This window comes from Mus pahari, chromosome 9 (genome assembly GCF_900095145.1).
Source record: "Mus pahari chromosome 9, PAHARI_EIJ_v1.1, whole genome shotgun sequence".
NCBI classification, from domain to species: Eukaryota; Metazoa; Chordata; class Mammalia; order Rodentia; family Muridae; genus Mus; species Mus pahari.
Window position 1 is genome coordinate 49,474,215 of NC_034598.1, and position 18,549 is coordinate 49,492,763.

The following is an 18,549-nucleotide window of genomic DNA, read 5'->3' on the forward strand; positions in this document are numbered from 1 at the left end:
AGAGAGAGAGAGAGAGAAGAGAAGAGAAGAGAAGAGAAGAGAAGAGAAGAGAAGAGAAGAGAAGAGAAGAGAAGAGAAGAGAAGAGAAGAGAAGAGAAGGGAAGGGAAGAAATGAAGTCTGGTCTCCCATCTGCATAGATGCTTGGAACAGATTCTGTATTCTCTTTGAGTCTCTATTTCCTAGTCTGGAAACTGTATAGAACACCTATGCCACAAAGTGGTATGAGACTTAAGTGAGTACCCACATTCTGTTTTTGTTTTTTTGTTTTTGTTTTTGTTTTGTTTTTAAGATTTACTTATTTATTTTATGTATATGAGTACTATGTGGCTGTATATATGGTTGTGAGCATTCATGTGGTTGTTGGCAAGTGAATTTTTAGGACCTCTGCTTGCTCTGGTCAACCCCTCAGCTCCGGTCCAAAGATTTATTATTATATGCAAGTACACTGTAGCTGTCTTCAGACTTACCAGAAGAGGATATCAGATCTCATTATGGGTGGTTGTGAGCCACCATGTAGCTGCTAGGATTTGAACTCAGGACCTTCTGAAGAGCAGTCAGTGCTCTTACTGACTGAGCCATCTCACCAGCCCCTTGTTTTGTTTTGTATTGTTTTGTTTTGTTCAAGATAGGGTCTCACTATATATCTCTGGCTGTTCTGAAACTCACTATGTAGACCAGGATGGTCTTGAACTCACAGAGATCCACCTGCCTCTGCCTCCCAAGCACTGGAATTAAAGGCACAGGTCACTATGCCTGGCTTCCATATTCTGTAATGGCCCTGCTCCACGGCAATCTTTTAAAAAAATTATTTCTATGTACACAGTGTTCTGCCTGCATGTAGGCCTGCAGGCCAGAAGAGGGCACCGGATCTCATTACAGATAGTTGTGAGCCACCATGAGGATGCTGGGAATTGAACTCAGGACCTCTGGAAGAGCAGCCAGTGCTCTTAACCTCTGAGCCATCTCTTCAGTCCTCAGAAATTGTTTAATAAGTGTTTGTCCCCTTCTTTTTCCTACCTTCTGTTAGACCAGTGACTCTCAACCTGTGGGTCGCGACCCCTTAAGGATTGTTGAATGATCTTTTTACAGGGGTTGCCTAAGACCATCAGAAAACACATGTTCACGATTCATAATAGTAGCAAACTACCATTATAAAGTGGCAATGGAAATAGATCATAGTTGAGGGTCACCACAGCATGAGGAGTGGAAGGAAGTTAGACCTTTCAGAGCTATCACTTCCTATGTACACTTCCTGAACTGGCCACTAGATGGCGATAGCCAGTGGCCTGATAGTCCCAGCACTGCCTCCCAAATGCCCTTTGCCAGGCCCTCTTATACCTATCCACCCCCACCCCCAAAAGCAAAAGTCAAAATGGTTAATAATTAGATGAAGGAGGATATCCTTTCCTAAAACAGCTTTTTGAAAGCCTATCACCATTCTTGGCAGCCTGGTCATGAACTTCAGAAAATTCTTACTTGATTTTTCTCATTATAGATTATAATTCAACTCAAAGCATATGAAGAGGGGCTGTCTTAAGGAAAGTGGAGGAGAGAAGACACTGAGAGACAAAGAGAAAATGAATAATGAACATTGTAGTAACACCACAGAGAGAAGATGTTTATAGGCTCATCCTGGAGAGAGGATGCTCACACTCATCCTTCCCCTCTACCCAGCAGACGTCCCTGGTGCAGCCAGTTTCTTCACCAGTCGGTCAAGAGCTGAGGCTGGGGGAAAAAAATCCCAGCTCTTGGGAGGCAGAGGCAGGCAGATTTCTGAGTTCGAGGCCAGCCTGGTCTACAGAGTGAGTTCCAGGACATCCAGGGCTACACAGACAAACCCTGTCTCAAAAAACAAGCAAACAAACAAACAAAAGAGCTGAAGCTTGGGGGGCAGGTAGGCACATGTACATAGGAAGGGGTCGGGGGGGCATTAAAAGAGACAAAAAGAGACAAGGACAAAGTCTCTGCTCTAAAGGAGTTTATGGTCTGGTGGTGGACAAAGAATCCATAAAATTAGGTGCTAAACTCTAGATTCCAAGAGCACGATGATTACCGGTGAGATTTACTCTAAGATAGGATTTTACCAGGTAGCCCAGGCTGGTGTGGGAAGCCCCCTTGTGTCTCAAATCATCTTCAGACTTCTGATTCTCCTGCCTCTGTTTCCTGAGTTTTGGGAAAATAGGCTCGTGCCACCACACCTGGCTCTTTGAACAGCTCAGGAATCACAGCAGAGCTTTTTGGAGGGCTGGAGGAACAGTCACGATGGGCTTGGGTAGAGATAAGCATTCTGTCATCTCACAGAGCCGATGTCAGCGGTTCATGTACCAGGACAAACTAAGCACCCAGCCATCAAGGAGCTTGAAGATATTGATATGAAACAGGGTCTGGATCTGTACAGACAGTGTAGAAGGGGCTCAAGGCAAGCGAAGGTGAAGAACGCGAGTTCTGAAGCAGTATATGCCAGCTCCTCTGTGACGTTAAAGGATATTATTTGTAACTGTACACCGTTAAGACAAACAGGCTTCCTTGAAGAGAGTTCTAAGGAATATTCCTAGTGGTTTTTCTGAGGGTGGGGCCAGAAGTGGGAGTTTAAGAAGTAACAAGGGCTGGTGAGATGGCTCAGTGGGTAAGAGCACCCGACTGCTCTTCCGAAGGTCCGGAGTTCAAATCCCAGCAACCACATGGTGGCTCACGACCATCTGTAACGAGAGATCTGACTCCCTCTTCTGGAGTGTCTGAAGACAGCTACAGTGTACTTACATATAGTAAATAAATAAAGCTTAAAAAAAAAAAAAGTAACAAGTTTAACTGGGCATCGTGTGACATACCTTTAGTCTCAGCAGTCAGGAGGCAGAAGCAGAGGCAGATGGGTCTCTGTGTGGTCAAGGCCAGCCTGGTCTACAAAGCAAGTCCAGGACAGCCAGGGCTACACAGAGAAACCCTGTCTCAAAAAAACAAAACCAAACAACAACAACAACAAAAAAACAAAAACAAGGAAAGAGAAGTAACAAGTTTATTTTCTTATATTACAAGTTTTATTAATAATTAAGTATCACCATTTTTATAATGCAAGGTTAATAAAAATAAAAACATGGGGCTGAAGCCGGGCGTGGTGGCGCAGGCTTTAAACCTAGCACTTGGGAGGCAGGGGCAGGCAGATTTCTGAGTTCGAGGTCAGCCTGGTCTACAAAGTGAGTTCCAGGATAGCCAGAGATATACAGAGAAAAACCAAAAACCAAAAACCAAAAACAAAAACAAAAACAAAACAAAACAAAACAAGCCACGGGGCTGGAGAGAGGATGGCTTAGCAGGTTAGAAGTCCAGCTGCTCTTCCAGAGGATCTGGGTTCAATTCCCAGCACCCACATGGTGACTCACAACCATCTGTCATTCCAGTTCCAGGGAACCCAGCACCCTTACACAGATAGACATGCAGGCAAAAATAGCAATGCATAATAACCAAAAAAATCATTTAAAAAAGAAAGAAAATAAAATACATTCATTGGTATTCAGTAGATAACACAGACCCAGAATGGTAGCTGAGGGCAGATCATGGGTGGCCATGGCTGACGGAAGAGCGCACATTTGACTCATCCTGTTGAATTTCCATGATTTCTGTTAGGATTCCAACCTAAGCTGCTACTATCACCCCACTCCTTTTCCCATGCCTACCGTGGTGATACACATATTTTTTTTTTTTTTAATGTAAATTGGTGTGCTGCCTGCATGTTTGTCTGTGAAGGTGTCAGATCCCCTAGAAGTGAAGTTATGGACAGTTGTGAGCTGCCATGTGAGTGCTGGGAATGGAACCCAGGCCCTCTGGAAGAGGAGTCATCTCTCTAGCCCCCTCCTCCACCCTCTTTTGAGACAGGGTCTCATGTAGCACAGGCTGGTCTGGCTCATTCTCTATAGCCAAGGATGGCCTCTGACTCTCCACCTACCCCTTTCGCCTCCACCTCCTTGGTGCTGGGTTTACAGGTGTGTGCTGCTGCATACAGTGTACAGTGCTAGGCTTTGAGCTCAGGGCTTCCTGCATGCCAGCTGAGCGCTCAGTGATCTGAACTACATCCCAGGCCTCAGAAGAGGCTTCCTAAGAGGTGGCAAGGGTGATGGAGGCACGGCTTGGTGGTTAAGAACCTGCTCTTCCAGGTGACAAGAGTTGTGTTCCCAGCATCCAAGTTAGGTAGTGGTGGCGTCTGCTCAAGCAGGTGACCTGATGCCTTAGGTCTCTACATACTCACTCATGAATATACATAGTTAAAAAAAAATAAAAACAAAAATCTTTTAAAACAATTTTTTTAGAGACTGGAGAGATGGCTCAGAAGAAGTTAAGAGCATTTGCTGCTCACCCAGAGGTCCTAAGTTCAAATCCCAGCAACCACATTGTGTCTTATAACCATCTGTAATGTAGTCTGGTGCCCTCTTCTGGCTTGTAGGCATATATGCAGGCAGAACATTGTATAAATTTTTTTTTTAATTATTTATTTATTTATTTATTTATTTATTTATTTATTTATTTATTTAACCTGAGTGTTCTATCTGCTTGTATACCTGCAAACCAGAAGAGGGCATCGGATCCCATTACAGATGGTCCTGAGACACCATGTGGTTGCTGTGAATTGAACTCAGGACCTCTGGAAGAGCTGTCAGTGCTCTTAACCGCTGAGCCATCTCTCCAGCCCCCAAATAAATAAATCTTTTAAAAAAATTTTTTTATTCATAAGTCTGTGTGTAGAAGTGTGCACATGTGTGCAGGTCCTCATGGCGGCCACAAGAGGGCATCAGATCCCTTGGAGCTGGAGTTATAAACAGTTATGAGCCACCCAATGTGTGTGCTGGAAACTTAGGACCTTAGTAAGAACAACAAGAGCTCTGAGACATCTCTCTAGCCCCACATCTCTTTCTTTTCTTTCTTTCTTTTGTTCTTTTTCTTTTCTTTTTCTTTCTTTCTTTTTTTTTTAATGTGGTTGTTGTTTTGAAGGGTAGCCACTGAGACAAAAAATTAAAGGATGAGTGTTTACCGGAAATACCCAGGACAGGTCCATGGAAGAGACACGTGGTGAAAAGACTTCAGGAAGATTCACCTGTGTAAGCCAAGCGGCAGGCTCTTAACAGGCTACAAGCTACATGGTAGCTATTGATATCTTTTTTTTTCCTGTCAACGTTGCCTGAGGTCAGTTTCAACCAGATTTCGCTTGGACCACGATATTGGGTGGAGACCTAGCAGAAGCCTGTGAGCATCCACTAAAAATATTTAGTGACTCCATGCCTGGGCCTGGCACTGTGTTAGGCCATGGAAGCTGGATAAAAGGAAGACTAACAGACCACCCCTGCTGAGAAACCCTGTGCTAGAAAAAAAAAAAAAAGGAGGAGGAGGAGGAGGAGGAGCAGGAGGAGCAGGAGCAGGAGGAGGAGGAAACCTTCAGTATATTTCAAAAGGAAGAAAGACTGCAGGTCTCTACTTGAGCACAGGCTGGAAACTGGGCGGAAAGTGGACAGAGGAAGGATGGATCCTGCGAGTCCAGCCTGGGAACTACACAGTTAGCCAGTCGGTGAGAAGCATAAGCTCTCATTGGAGAAAGGCTCTCAGTCATTAATGGACAAGCCTGTCTATTTTCTGCCAGTGACAGGCTGGAGTGGGGGTCCCTCCTGTGGAGTTGGTGTACTGGTCCCTGGCTTTAATGTCCATCTCTAGCCAGGGATGTCGCCCGCTGAGCTTTCCAGAACTTTCACTTCAGGTCACAGAGAAAGTCAGACACTAAGGGTTACAGCCTTCAAACGTCGCCCACAAGAGGGCAGTGGCCGGAAGCACGTTCGCCGGTCCTAGGAACCGCCCGATGCTTTCTGGACTCCAGAGTACCGTTCCCAAACCGACTGAGACTGGGGACAAAGGTCCGGCACTCAGCACACAAACCCCTAGGACCGGTGTTTGGAAGCGGAGCTCAGGAGTCCTTCATTCCAACTCTCTGTAGTTTGGCATCTGAAACCCTGACTTGGTGGGAGGCCAGTCAGAAGGTATCAAAAACAAAACAAACAAACAAAAAAATCGAGCCTGACCTCTCAGGGCGAAAAGGGATGGCTCTACCCCAACCCCACCCGCTGGTGAGTCACCTCTCTCCAAACCAGAGCCTGCCTCTCCCGCGCCCCGTGCCAGGCGAGCAGGGCTGGGCGGGTACTAAGGTGGGCTCCATCCCTGAGCCCAAGGCGGGCCGACAAGCTGCAGCGTGTCCCCGCGGGTGTCCCTGTTTACTCTGAGCCTTGGAGCGAGGTGGGGGCGGGTCCATGTGGCCACTCCTTCACTCCGCCTCCTGAGGACGCAGGCCCCAATCCCAGACCGGTTCTTACAAAGTCTCCAAATCAAAGCTCAGCCTTTCCCGCACCTTCCCGGCGGACCGGCCACCCCTGCCCCCACCCTAGGCTAGGGGGGCACTGTCTGGGTTTCCCCTAGGAAATCAGGTCTCCGCCTTTACAGCGGCTCGGGACCCCACAGAGGGGATCTGAAATCCTGGAGTGTGACATTGAGTTTTAAAGAGGCACTAGAGCGCAGCTCTCCTTGCCCCTTACCCCATCCCACCCTCGGCTCTACCGGCTCTAGGGAGCGCTCGGAGGAGGTAGACGCAGTTAGAGGACAGGGTGCCCAGGGACTCCCACTCTCGGACCGCTTCCTAGAACTCCAAAGCATGTCGCGCCTCCGACTCCCCCTCCCCAGGGCAGCGCGCCAAATCAGCGCATGCGCACTGTCAGTATTGCCGCGTAGCTCTTTCTCCCCCCCCCACCTCTTTTTTTCTTTCCCCGCCCCTTCCCTCCTTCCCTCCTCTCCCTGTTCCCTCCCTCTCCCCTCTGAGCACCCCCTCCCTCCCCCCCCCACCCCGCGGCACTTCAGTCCGGGGAACAGCGGTGCGAGCTCCAGGCCAGTGCACTGAGGAGGCGGAAACGGGGGAGCCCCTAGTGCTCCATCAGGCCCCTACCAAAGGCACCCCCATCGGGTCCACGCCCCCCACCCCCCACCCCGCCTCCTCCCAATTGTGCATTTTTGCAGCCGGAGGCGGCTCCGAGATGGGGTTGTGAGCTTCGCCCTGGGAGGGGGAGAGGAACGAGGAGTAAAGCAGGGGTGAAGGGTTCGAATTTGGGGGCAGGGGGCGCACCCGCGTCAGCAGGCCCTTCCCAGGGGGCTCGGAACTATACCATTTCACCTATGCCCCTGGTTCGCTTTGCTTAAGGAAAGGATAAGAATAGAAGAGTCGGGGAGAGGAAGATAAAGGGGGACCCCCCAATTGGGGGGGGCGAGGACAAGAAGTAACAGGACCAGAGGGTGGGGGCTGCTGTTTGCATCGGCCCACACCATGCTGACCCCGTCGTTGCTGCTGCTGCTGCCGCTGCTTTCGGCTCTGGTCGCCGGGGCCACTATGGATGGTGAGTGAGATTCCGGCGGCCCCCATGGACCCCTGGGGGCTCCCCCTCCCCAACCCCCACTCCTGCGTCTGGATGGGGAAGGGAGACGCGGGAGGGGGTGCCTTTTGTTATCCCAGTCCAGCTGACACAGCAGCGGCCTGACTGGGGGCGGGGATGGGGTCTGATTTGGGGGATGGGAGCCTGGGACAAATGATGCTTCCAGGGCCCCCCAGCTCAGACAAAGACCAGAGGCCTGGGTAGGAAAGGAGGGCTCCCCCTTTTTCTGATCTTGGGATTGAGAGGCCTTCTCTTCCTATCTCTGGTACGGGAGGGCCTCTGCCTCCCGTACATCCTCCACCCTCCCGCCCCCCCACCCCCATCTGAATTGTGAAGGAATCCGGATTTGCTGTGTACCGCTGCAAAAGGGGGCGGAGGGCCTTTTGCAGTGGACTCTGAAGGCTGGAAGGCAAAGCCGGCTAGGGGTGCCCTGCTGGCCAAAGGGCAGGCAGGCCCAGAAAGCTGTGGGTGGGGATAGGCAGGGCCCCCTGTTTGGGTGTGGAATGAGCCCTGCATCCCAGGCATGGAGGCCTGGGTCCAGAATCCTGGGCTGCCTACTGGGTTCTGAAGTGAGCAGCTCCCCTCTGAGGGCCTCTGTCAGTAGCCCGGTTGAGGGATGGAAGGGTCTGGTGATGCTTATGGCTGAATTTCCCTTCTTAATTCCTGGGAGCTTTAAGATAAGAGGAAAACGTCAGATGTCATCATTCTGGAAGAGGCTGGAGAATGGTCTGGAACGCTGGGGAGGGGTTCAGAGGAAGCTCTGACTCCCTGATTTCTGGGTTGAACACAGTTTGGGTTGGAAGGAGAGTTGGAGGTTGGGATGGGGGTGATGACTCTGCCCCCAATCGTGCTCATGTATGTGTAAAGCCCAGCCCTGTCTCACTTCATACATACTACTTTCATACTTCATACTTCATACATAATACTTTGTGTATTAGGTTTGGGCTGCTATGTTGTTTTGGGGGAGTTGCATGCCCCTCACCCCTTTTCTGTCAGCTGTTTTTCCTCTTGCAGAGTCCCCAGTTCAAGACTTGCTCAGGCTTCACGCTGGGGTCATGGGGTTGAATTGGGCTGGGTCTGTAACTTGAGAAGGGGTGAGATTTTTTTGACTTCCTGTCAGGTTTGCCTCTCACTGAGGACAACAGCTTCATAGCATCTTACAGCCCTCCTCTGCCTTCAAGAGCTTGCCAGGCCAGGATTGGGAAAGTTTTTCTCTGAAACCAGATTATGTATCCTCCCCCACCCCTGTCTCTAACTTGTTTCAGTTGTGGGAGGAGGACAAGAGGGTCAGGAGGCAGCTGTGCCCAGGAAAACAGTTTACTCAGTGGCCTTCAGTCATGTCATGTCTGTCGGGGACTGTCTTGTCTAGCAGCCACCCCTAATTTTCTGCCTGCAATGAGGCAAGCCTGTACAGCCACCCCTGCCCTTCACATCTAACGTCATCCCGCGCTTTCTTCTTGGTCTCAGAGCTGGGACAGAAGAAGGGAAACTGAGGCAAAGAGCTATGGGAAGAAAATGTATTAAGCAAGAAACAGACCCACCAAAAGCCCCGTGGAGGAGGGTGGATGGAATCAGGTAGAAGGGAAAGCTGCCGGTGGAGATGCCTGGCTCATTCAGTACTGGGTTCCGGGAAGCATAACCTCTGGACCCTAAATGCTGCACTAAGTTGATAAGTGATCATTGAATAAGAAACTCTGACACATCCCCCTTAACTGTCTCTAGCCATGTACCTCTAAGTCCCCAGTTCATTTCAACTCTTTACACGGTTTCTCAGGGCTGGGATAAAGGTCAGTGGTAGGGTATTTGTCCTAGTGCACGGGATGCCCCCTGTTCCATCTCTGGCAAGAAATACAGTCCGAGGGAAAGGACCACCTCCTGGGGAGGAAGAGAGAACCTATAGATGAGTAGACCCCGTGCATTCTGGAGCTCTTAGCCAGGCCCTCTAGACACTGAATATTCTTCTTGGCTTTCCAGAGAAAGATCCTCCTGCCTCCCCCCTACCCAACCGTTCTAATCGCCCTTCCTGTTTCTCAGGAATAACTCTAGGAACCTCCCCATACTCTCTTCCCTCTGTCTGAAACTCATAGCGAAGTCCTCTGCCTTGTGGGGTGAGAGGCTTCACTTCCTCCTGGTAGACACATTTGGATACATTTGTAGCCAAGGAGGATGGAAAAGGCAGAGAAGGATCATTGACAGCCCTGCTGAGATGGGACACTTCGTGGTGGAGGAACTTGCCCGGCAGCCAGCTCAGGAAAGACAGCTGACTTCTCTCCCCAGCCCTCTCCTCTCCTGCGTGAGCCAGCATGTAGTTGCCAGGAAAGGTGGACAGTTGATGTGAGTTATGAGGTTGAAGTGTCAGCCGCCTGTCTTCCTGGAGAACATTCCAGTTCTCTATTCTCCCTGTTCAGACCCAAATCCTAAACATCCCTTCTTTAAAGCCAGGCATGTGTAGGAAATTCATTGGGGCTATTATTTTGATGTTGGGGGCTGGTTCACAAGACTTTTTTTTTTCCCCGAGACAGGGTTTCTCTGTGTAGCCCTGGCTGACCTGGAAATCACTCTGTAGACCAGGCTGGCCTTGAACTCAGAAATCTGCCTGCCTCTGCTTCCCAAGGGCTGGGATTAAAGGCGTGTGCCACCATTGCCTGGCAACTTTTTTCTTTTTCTTGTTCTCTGTGCTTTTTGTTTGTTTTATTATTCTCTATTACCCACCTTTACTGGGCCTTCCAACCATGTCACCCTAGGCCCAGCTCTAAGTCAGATCCTTTCCAAACCCATACCCTCTTCAAACCCCTTCCTGGGGCTAGGCACAGCTTAGGGGGGTGGCAGGGCACACTAAGCATACTTAAGGCCCTGGGTTCTGTCCCCTGTACCAACAAAACTGAAATCAACCGGCCATCGCTTACCTTTGCAAAGGCCTTCCTTATCCCCATTTTACTTTAACGGCAAACCAAGAATGTATTCTTCCACACACACCCTGAATTCTCTTCTGGGGTCTTCCCTGCCCCTTGGATTCTTTACCCTGCCTGTGATCCAGGTCTGAGTAGGAGAGCTTGCTTGTCCTTGGGGAACCTGGGCTATTTAGTGGGACCGTGCAAGGGTCCCAGAGTTGGTGGTGACTTGTGCCAGGGAACCTGGTCCCGCCTCCTGTGTTCTGTCCCAGATTTCAGCCTGGTTAGCAGGATCCTGCATTGTTTGGAGAAGGAAGCAGTTGGCTCTGGAGTGTTTCCCGTGCCGCGACCTCATGGTACCAGCGCAGAGCCTCCCAGAAGGTGCTGAGGGGTAGAGAGAAGGGACTCTTCATCATACTCCCATGAGGTGACAGTCCCATGCCCTGACTCCCCTGGCTGAAGAGTTTGACTTCCTTGTGTGTTGTGGGAGGGTAGGGGAGACACCCTCCCACTCTGTGAGAGACAGCAGCCTCTAATCTGGCCCCCCTTAGTCAAAATGTTGCTGATGCTGGGACTTTGTCTCGCAAGGCCAGGAAATGTGAAGCCCTCCATTCTGTCACAGGGAGAGGGGGTCATTCTCTGGGTTCACCCCAGGAGAGCTGTGTCATCCTCTGGGCAACCTCTGCCCTGAGCCCACTTCCTGTCTTTTTAGGCTGTCTGCTTTGCTGTGTGTCTGCTCAGTGTCTCTGGCTCTCTTGGTTCAGATCTTGTATTATAGCCTTTCAGCCTCGACTGTTCTCAGTCACTGTCTTAATTTCTTTTGTCTAACTTCAACTTCTGTGCTGTCCCCTGGATCTTGGAAGCTACCAGATAGTGGTATTTCTCCTGGGCTTTCCTGCCTGTCTCTTACCTTCCTGGACCCAGACCGTCCCCTCCAACTTTCTCTCTCCTAACCCTCCTCACTGATTTTGGGAAGTGTCATTAGGGCACATATTTCTGAAACAACAACAACAACATAATGAAAAAACTTGATTTTTTTTTTTTTTTTAATGTTGTTGTTGTGGGCTAAAAGGGAGGACTGGAGGTATTTCAGAAAGAAAAAGGGGAGGTGAGACTTCTAGTAGAACTTCCTCCTAATGGGAAAGACCTAGAGAACAGGGTCAGGAGCTTAGGTCTTTACTACCGGTGAGGCAGGCCATGTGGGCATGGGGGAGGGCTAATAATGGTCTCAGCCTTGGGAGAGAGATGTTGACCTCCGCAGGCATTCCAGTGGATCTGGGTTTTATTTGTGGGTCAGGCCGATGTCCTGCTGAGTCAATATTGACTCAGGATTGAAGGGTAGACCTTTCTCTTCCCCTGGAGGTCCAAGCCACCATGTCTGTCCGTCTGTCCCAGGCCGCAGAGCAGGGTTTCAGACTCAGGAATGACAAAAATGCGTCTGAACCTCACTGAGCTGCAGGAAGGAGCCACTGGTAACACCCAAAATACATAAAATTTGGGGAAAGCTCTGTGTTGGGCAGGAGGCCTTCCCTGCCTGGCTCTCAAGTGTTTGAAAGCTCAGATTCCTGCAGTCTGTCCCCAGCTCCGCTTGTTCCCTTAGCTTAGCCATGCGGTTTCTCTTACAGAATGTCCCCAGACCTATTAGAGGGTGCCTAGCCCTCTCTCTACCCTGTCACTCTCCAAGTGGCCCAGGGTCACTTTCTTGCTGTTCCAGCCTTCTGTCTCCTGTCCTTCAGGAAGAATGCCTGGGGCTCCAAGGGGTTGTTGAAGGGCAGGCACCGCTTCTTTGGAAAGTCTCTGTCTGGGACTACACTTTCTCCTCTCCCTCTTCCCTAGCCAGGCATACTGGCTCCTGCCACCACCCTACCCCAAGGTCCCAGAATGGGACAGAAGAGATAGCCAAGGCTTGAGCCAGGCAGTGGGGTCTGTGTTGTGTCTGGATACACACCCGACCCCACACCTCCTGGCCCGCCTGGCTCCAGCTTGGTGGCCCTGGGGGCCAATGGCTGGGCTGGGTGCCTGGTTGGGGAGGGGCAGGGTGTTGGCCAAGTTAGCATGGCGGTCACATCTCTAGGCAAAGCTGAGAACAGACGCCCCTGTGTCCCCGTGCTCCTTCAGCTCTCTCTCCCTCCTCCCTCTCTCCTGCTTCTCCCTTAGGCCCCAGCCCTCCTCTGTCCCATTCTTAACCCACTCCTCCATGCCCTCCTCCCCAGAGGCTACCCAGTCTGAACAATGTCTGTTGCCCTCCCTCTGACAGGGAACGGATGTTCCCACCTCTGCCTTCTCAGGATTCTCTGTAGGATAGCCACTGGCAAAGCATCCTATAGCCTGACAGTTGGACCCCAGAGCTTCAGATCTGTGTGTGGCACTCAGTGGTCACTTTTAAAGAATGTTCATTGCCATCTGGTGAGGGGACGGGCAGGGACCGGAGGTTGGTCGCCAATTCCTGACCCACAAAGACAGGTTTTCTGAGTGTCAGACACACAAGACTGGCTAAGGACATCTAGGTTGGCTTGGCCTTTAAAGAGATTATGCATTTCCTCTCCCATCCCACTCCCAGCTCCCTCCCAGCCTGGAGGAAGCTTCGCTTGGCTGTGGAGACTGCCCCAAAGTAGGTTATGTTGTGTGTTTTCCTTCTCCCCCTGAAGGAAATCAAAGACAGCCTTCAGCCTTCTCACTCAAAATTCCTAGGGCTTTCTCCACCACAGCCGACAGGAAGTCCTTTCACTTATCTCTCTCCAATCCTTCTGCTATCCTGGTTCTCCTGAGAGACCCACAACCTCCCCCTCCCCCTCCACCCCATCTACCCTCTGCCCCTGGGCCTGAGGAGATGGTGCAGGACAGGGTCTGAGCCCTCCTCTTCCTTTCTGGGAGGGAGGGAGGGAGGGAGCCCATCCCCCACTGCCCTCCACCAGCGCACATCTGGTTTGAGAATCTCTCATTTCAGCTTTTGGAGTTTGCCAGCTGCTGTTTCCTCTGTCAAATTCAGGCCAAAAATGGGGGTGGGGGACAGTAGGAGGACCATGTGAGGGCCAAAGGAGGGGATCCACGGCTGGGACTCGGAAGACAGAGGAGGTCAGAGCAACCAGCCGGTGACCTCAGGCCCTGGCTGTGAGTTCTGCCACGGAGAGTGTCGGGGCATGGGCTCGGCCCCAGGTGGGAGAGGGAAGACGTGTCGTCGGCCTGGGTGTCTCCGGGGTCTGCTCTGAGCTCCAACCACCCCATCTGTCTCTGAATCCCACTGCGGTGCCTCTCTCCCCCCTCAGGCCGCCTGGCTGGCCAGGGGAGGCGACGGCCTCCAGCATGCTAACTAGGTTGGCGGGCTGTTTCCCGGGAAGACCTCACAGCTGGCCCAGTGGGCAATGAACTCAGCTTTATCCACCTCCTCAAGGGGCCTTTATTCCCGGGTCAGGGGGGGGGAGGGGGGGGCTCCAAGGGGGCCTGGCCGGGCCGTCCTTGATGTGTTTCCTGAACTCAGCTCTGGTTCTGGCCAGGGGCCTGGGTACAGTCCCCGCTGCCAGAGCTGGGGATGAGGGAGAGAGGACATTTCAGTGTGGCCATCAGACTCCCTCCTTCAGAGCCCTGACACACTTTTCTTACTCTCCTGTCTCAGCCTGAGTTAGTACTGTGTCTCCCCAGGAACTGTAGGTCTGGAGGGGTCCAAGGCCTTTGGACCCATCTCAGTGCCTAGTTCAGTGCCTGGCCCAGAACCGGCCTCCGGTATGTGTCAGGGAAACAGAAATGGGCTTTACCCAGGAGGAGAAAAGGTGATGAGGAGCTGGGAGAGGAGATTCCTGCCCTGGTGTGGATGGAAGACCCCACCCCCACACCGTGCAGGACATGGTGACTGGGACAGATGGGCTGCCTGCTGGGTGAGTCCTGGCGCTGAAGAGATGACTCAGGGGTTAAGAGCACCGCTTGCTTTCCCAGAGGTCCTGAGTTCAAATCCCACCACGCAAAGGCAGCTCGCACCCATTTCTAACTCCACTTCCAGGGGACCCGGTGCCTCTGTGCTCTCCTCGGTCGCCAGGCAAGCAAGCGTGCTACCCAGACAGCCACGCAGGCAAAACACCCAGACACATAAAACCTAAGAAGAAAGAAACAAACAAAACAACAAAGGCAGAAACCTAGATTTGGCTGAACTGGATTGAGTGGGTCCTGGTTTGCCAATGTATAACCCCAGGCAGGTCTCACCCAGAAACTGTGGGCTAGCCTTCCCTCATGTCATCCTGTGGGAAAGACTAAGTGAGTCGGCACATGGAAAGAGCCAGTTTATCACTGTCCGAGGCTCCCAGTACTGCCAGCTGTCTTTGGTGTAGCTCCTTGGTGGGGATGAGAAGGATTAGAACCAGGTGGTCCCCGTGGATATAATCACTCCACAGGTGAGGGGCACCCCAATTAGTTCGTAGAGATCAAGCCAGCCAACACCCTGCCTCTGCAGGTCCTTCTTATCTGGAGAACTCCCCCGTAAGCCCTCTCTATCTGTGGTCTGACCAACAAGGGAAGCTGAAGTTTCTGCCCAGCTGCCCTCTGCAGATAACATCTCCAGGCCACGCTGTGTGCCCAGGGCAGCCCCCCCCTCCAGTTCTCATCTGGGGGTCCAGTGGTAAGGGGTGGGAGCTGGGTGATAGAGGTCAAGAGGCCAGTAGTGTCCTGAGGTCAGAGAAGTGGAGGTTAGGAAAAGCTGGCTGCTGGCAGGCAGTGGGAACCAGAGGAATGTGGGGTAAAGGCACAGCGGAGGGCTCTGCCCTGCCCCGCCATCATCCCTGGCAGGGTGAGGGGTACTGGTGTCTGGTGTGGTGACAAACAGCAAGGAGGTAGAGGGACATGCTGGACAGACAATCTAGAAAACTTGGAAAGGGGCGATAAGATCCTCTTGGCTCCTCCAGTGTCCAGGCCCACGGTATAGAGGATAGATGCCGGAGAAGAATGAGCCTTAGGAAACCCCAGGGTCCAAGAGTTGACTTCTGTCTTTCCTTTACATCTACCCTCTCTTTCCTTGCTTCCAGCCCCTAAAACTTGCAGCCCTAAGCAGTTTGCCTGCAGAGACCAAATCACCTGTATTTCGAAGGGCTGGCGGTGTGACGGTGAAAGGGACTGCCCCGACGGCTCTGATGAAGCCCCTGAGATCTGTGAGTACCTTCCCTGACTTGCTTCTCTCCAGATAAGAGCAGCCATCTCTAGCCTAGCATGGACCTTGCTCTGTGCTTGTAGTCGCCTGTGACACAGCTGAAAGTGAGGGTACTTCTTCAGAGTACCCTCAGGCCCTCAGGGTGCCTGGTGTGCTTAGCAGCAGCAGCAGCACCTGGGATTTCTCCTTTGGCTGCTACGTGCCCAAGGCTGTTGGGGACAGTATCCTCTGGGGCCGCATCTTTGTCGCGGGGAGATAACGGAGCCACCCTTTCCTTCGAGTGTTTTCTTCTCCCCCCCGCCCCCCCGCTTTGAAGCTCCTCTGGCTGGTGCTCACTGAGCAGCCTCCAGGTCTTGCCAGGTACCCTGTGCTGCCCTTAGTCCCAGGCCAAAGGCCACTGCCCTGTACCAGAAGCCCCACCCCTGTGCCCTTCCCGACACCATTCCCTCCCCTGCCCCCAGTAAGTGGTGTAATCAGAGGCAGCTGTTTAAACTGGGAGAAAGGTCCCCACCCAGCCTTCACCCTGCCAGTGGCCAGGAAGGGGACAGTTTATAGGGTGGAAGACTTGCAGCCAAGACCCTAGAGTTCCGGGGTCTCCACCCGCAGGGTCTCCCCTACATGGCTAATCCCGGCCAAGGTCTTAGCATGCTCAGGGCTTCATCTGGCTCTGGTCCCACCTATGCCCTTTCCCCATACCTCCAACCATGGTTATCACGGGTAACGTGTAGGGTGGAAATGAAGCCACCTGTTTTCTTCCTCACCCCGGCATCCTGCCCTGGGTGAGTAGGAGCCAGGGAGTTAGACCTGTAGCGTTCTCCTGTCTATATACTACCTCTCCACACGTTTGACCCCCTGCCTGTGTGATGGAAGGACAGAAAACAGGAGAAGGGCTGGGCCACACTCTTGTTCATTTTTCTTTCTGTTTGCTACAAATCCCATCTTATATATTCCCACTCGTGTGTTCACACACATGCGTTCTCCTGGACCGTAACAGATACACTTAGCCCCACCTGGCCCACTGACCAGACAAAGGTTCTGACAGGTTTATATAGCCCCTGCGGATGCTCCCAAGAGTGGCCAAAGAAACACTGACAGATGCCCAGACATGCAGACACAGGGGTACACACAAACCCAGGCAGGGTCACAATATGGAAACTCCCTTGCCCACAAGTCACTCCCTGCACAAGCAGTGCCTGTAGGGCTCCACCCACACAGACACACCCTTTCCTACCTTGCCTGTTGGGACCATTGTCTTACCCTTTCATCCCTCCACCTGGTAACCATGGTAATTAAGAGGGATGTGGTCAGTAGGCCACAACTTTTGACCTCTCCAGATCCTTTTGTTAGATCTTTGCTCTGGGTTACAAGTCTAGAATAATACTGTCGAATTGAAATACAGTATAAGTCACATACATGGTTCTGAAATTTCCAAGTAGCCACACTAAAAAAGCAAACGGCTAAAATTAATTTGAGTGCTTTTACCAAAAGCACCCAAAATATTGTTCAATATTTGTTCAGTATTGTTCAATATTTTTCAAAATATTGTTCAATATAGCAATACTATCTGTATGAAATTATTAGAGCTCCTTTGCCCCCTTTTGATATATCAAAAACTAGTATATGTTTTATAAGCAGTTTTAAAGATTTACTTATTTTTACTTATGTGAGTACACTGTAGCTGTCTTCAGACGCACCAGAAGAGGGTGTCAGATCCCATTACAGATGGTTGTGAGCCACCATGTGGTTGCTGGGATTTGAACTCAGGACCTCAGGAAGAACAGTCGGTGCTCCTAACCGCTGAGCCATCTCTCCAACCCCTATAAGTAGTTTTAACTTGGTCACACTCACAGCATTTGAGAGCCACATATGGCCGGTGCTGTGTACATGAGTTGGCTCACTGTGTTTTCCTTAACGCTCATCAAAATCTTTCACTTCTGCCTTCTGCCTGTCTCCCGATTACAGAACGTTGAGACTGGAAGCTCCCTGAGCGTGGAGCACTTGGGAGTAGATCCTAGCTCTCCCCTTTGCACAGCCGTCCCCAGATGTGTGGCTACTCTTGTGAGCAGCTCTAGGTACAAGGGTCCGTCCAGTCCCTAAGTCCTTTTGAGATCTAGAATGTACGGCTATGTGAAATGCCAATCTTGGCTTATTAACCCTATCCCCCCAGCACAGAGATGCCTAGACGGCCACCTCAGGCAGCCTGGCCATGACACTTCTGTTTGCTCCCAGGTCCACAGAGTAAAGCCCAGAGATGCCCGCCAAATGAGCACAGTTGTCTGGGGACTGAGCTATGTGTCCCCATGTCTCGTCTCTGCAACGGGGTCCAGGATTGCATGGATGGCTCAGATGAGGGTGCTCACTGCCGAGGTAAGGGCTCCCCACACTCTCCTGTGCCGCCGATACAGGATCTCTTGGCTCAGCATCTGGTGGGATGACCGGTTCGTGATCAAGGACCATCTTGGAGCTTTAGTGTGTATGAGACCTTGTTCTGCTCTCATGCCCAGGCTTTCGGGGCCCCTTGGGCTTGGAGATTGATCAAACAGCCCTAAGGGCTTCAGCCGTGTGGGCCTGACTGGGCACTTTCCTCTGGCTGTGTGTGCCTGGATAAGTCACTGCCTCTTTTTGGGTTTTTTGTTTTGTTTTGTTTTTTCGAAACAGGGTTTCTCTGTGTAGCCCTGGCTGTCCTGGAACTCACTCTGTAGACCAGGCTGGCCTAAAACTTAGAAATCTGCCTGCCTCTGCCTCCCAAGTGCTGGGATTAAAGTCATGTGCCACCACGCCCAGCCCGGGTGCCTCTTTTCAAGTCCGTTCTCAACTAGTCAGCATTTTTATACTGTTCGTTTTCAATAGTGGACTCCTTCAAAAGCTTTCCTATCTGACTCCTGACAGAGGATCAGAGGTGCTGTGCTCAGAGCTGGGGACAGGGACGGAGGGAGAGTTTGTGACCCTCCAGAACTGCAAATTTGGGAGGGGCCGGAAGCCACTCTGCTCCTTCCTTTCCTGGCAGCCCATACATGCTCAGAGCTGGTGGGGGGGGAGGCAATTCAGTCTGAGGAGGGAACACTAGTGAGAAGTCAT

General features: G+C 51.6%; 1 protein-coding gene across 3 annotated transcripts in view; it reads left to right on the forward strand.

Annotated features, from left to right (window-relative positions):
• Nucleotides 1-6,865: 6,865 nt before the first annotated feature.
• The window catches only part of Lrp1 (LDL receptor related protein 1), an 83,907-nt gene continuing 72,223 nt past the window's right edge, over nt 6,866-18,549 (forward strand). Inside the window, exons 1-3 of one of the 3 annotated variants that reach the window (XM_021204244.2) lie at nt 6,866-7,413; nt 15,350-15,472; nt 17,701-17,838. In XM_021204244.2, coding sequence (XP_021059903.1) covers nt 7,344-7,413; nt 15,350-15,472; nt 17,701-17,838 — 331 coding nt within the window. In that variant the 5' untranslated portion in view covers nt 6,866-7,343. Of the gene's footprint in view, nt 7,414-10,634; nt 10,768-15,349; nt 15,473-17,700; nt 17,839-18,549 lie in introns of those variants that run through there. The other 2 variants (XM_029542320.1, XM_029542321.1) reach the window with 2 other exon arrangements.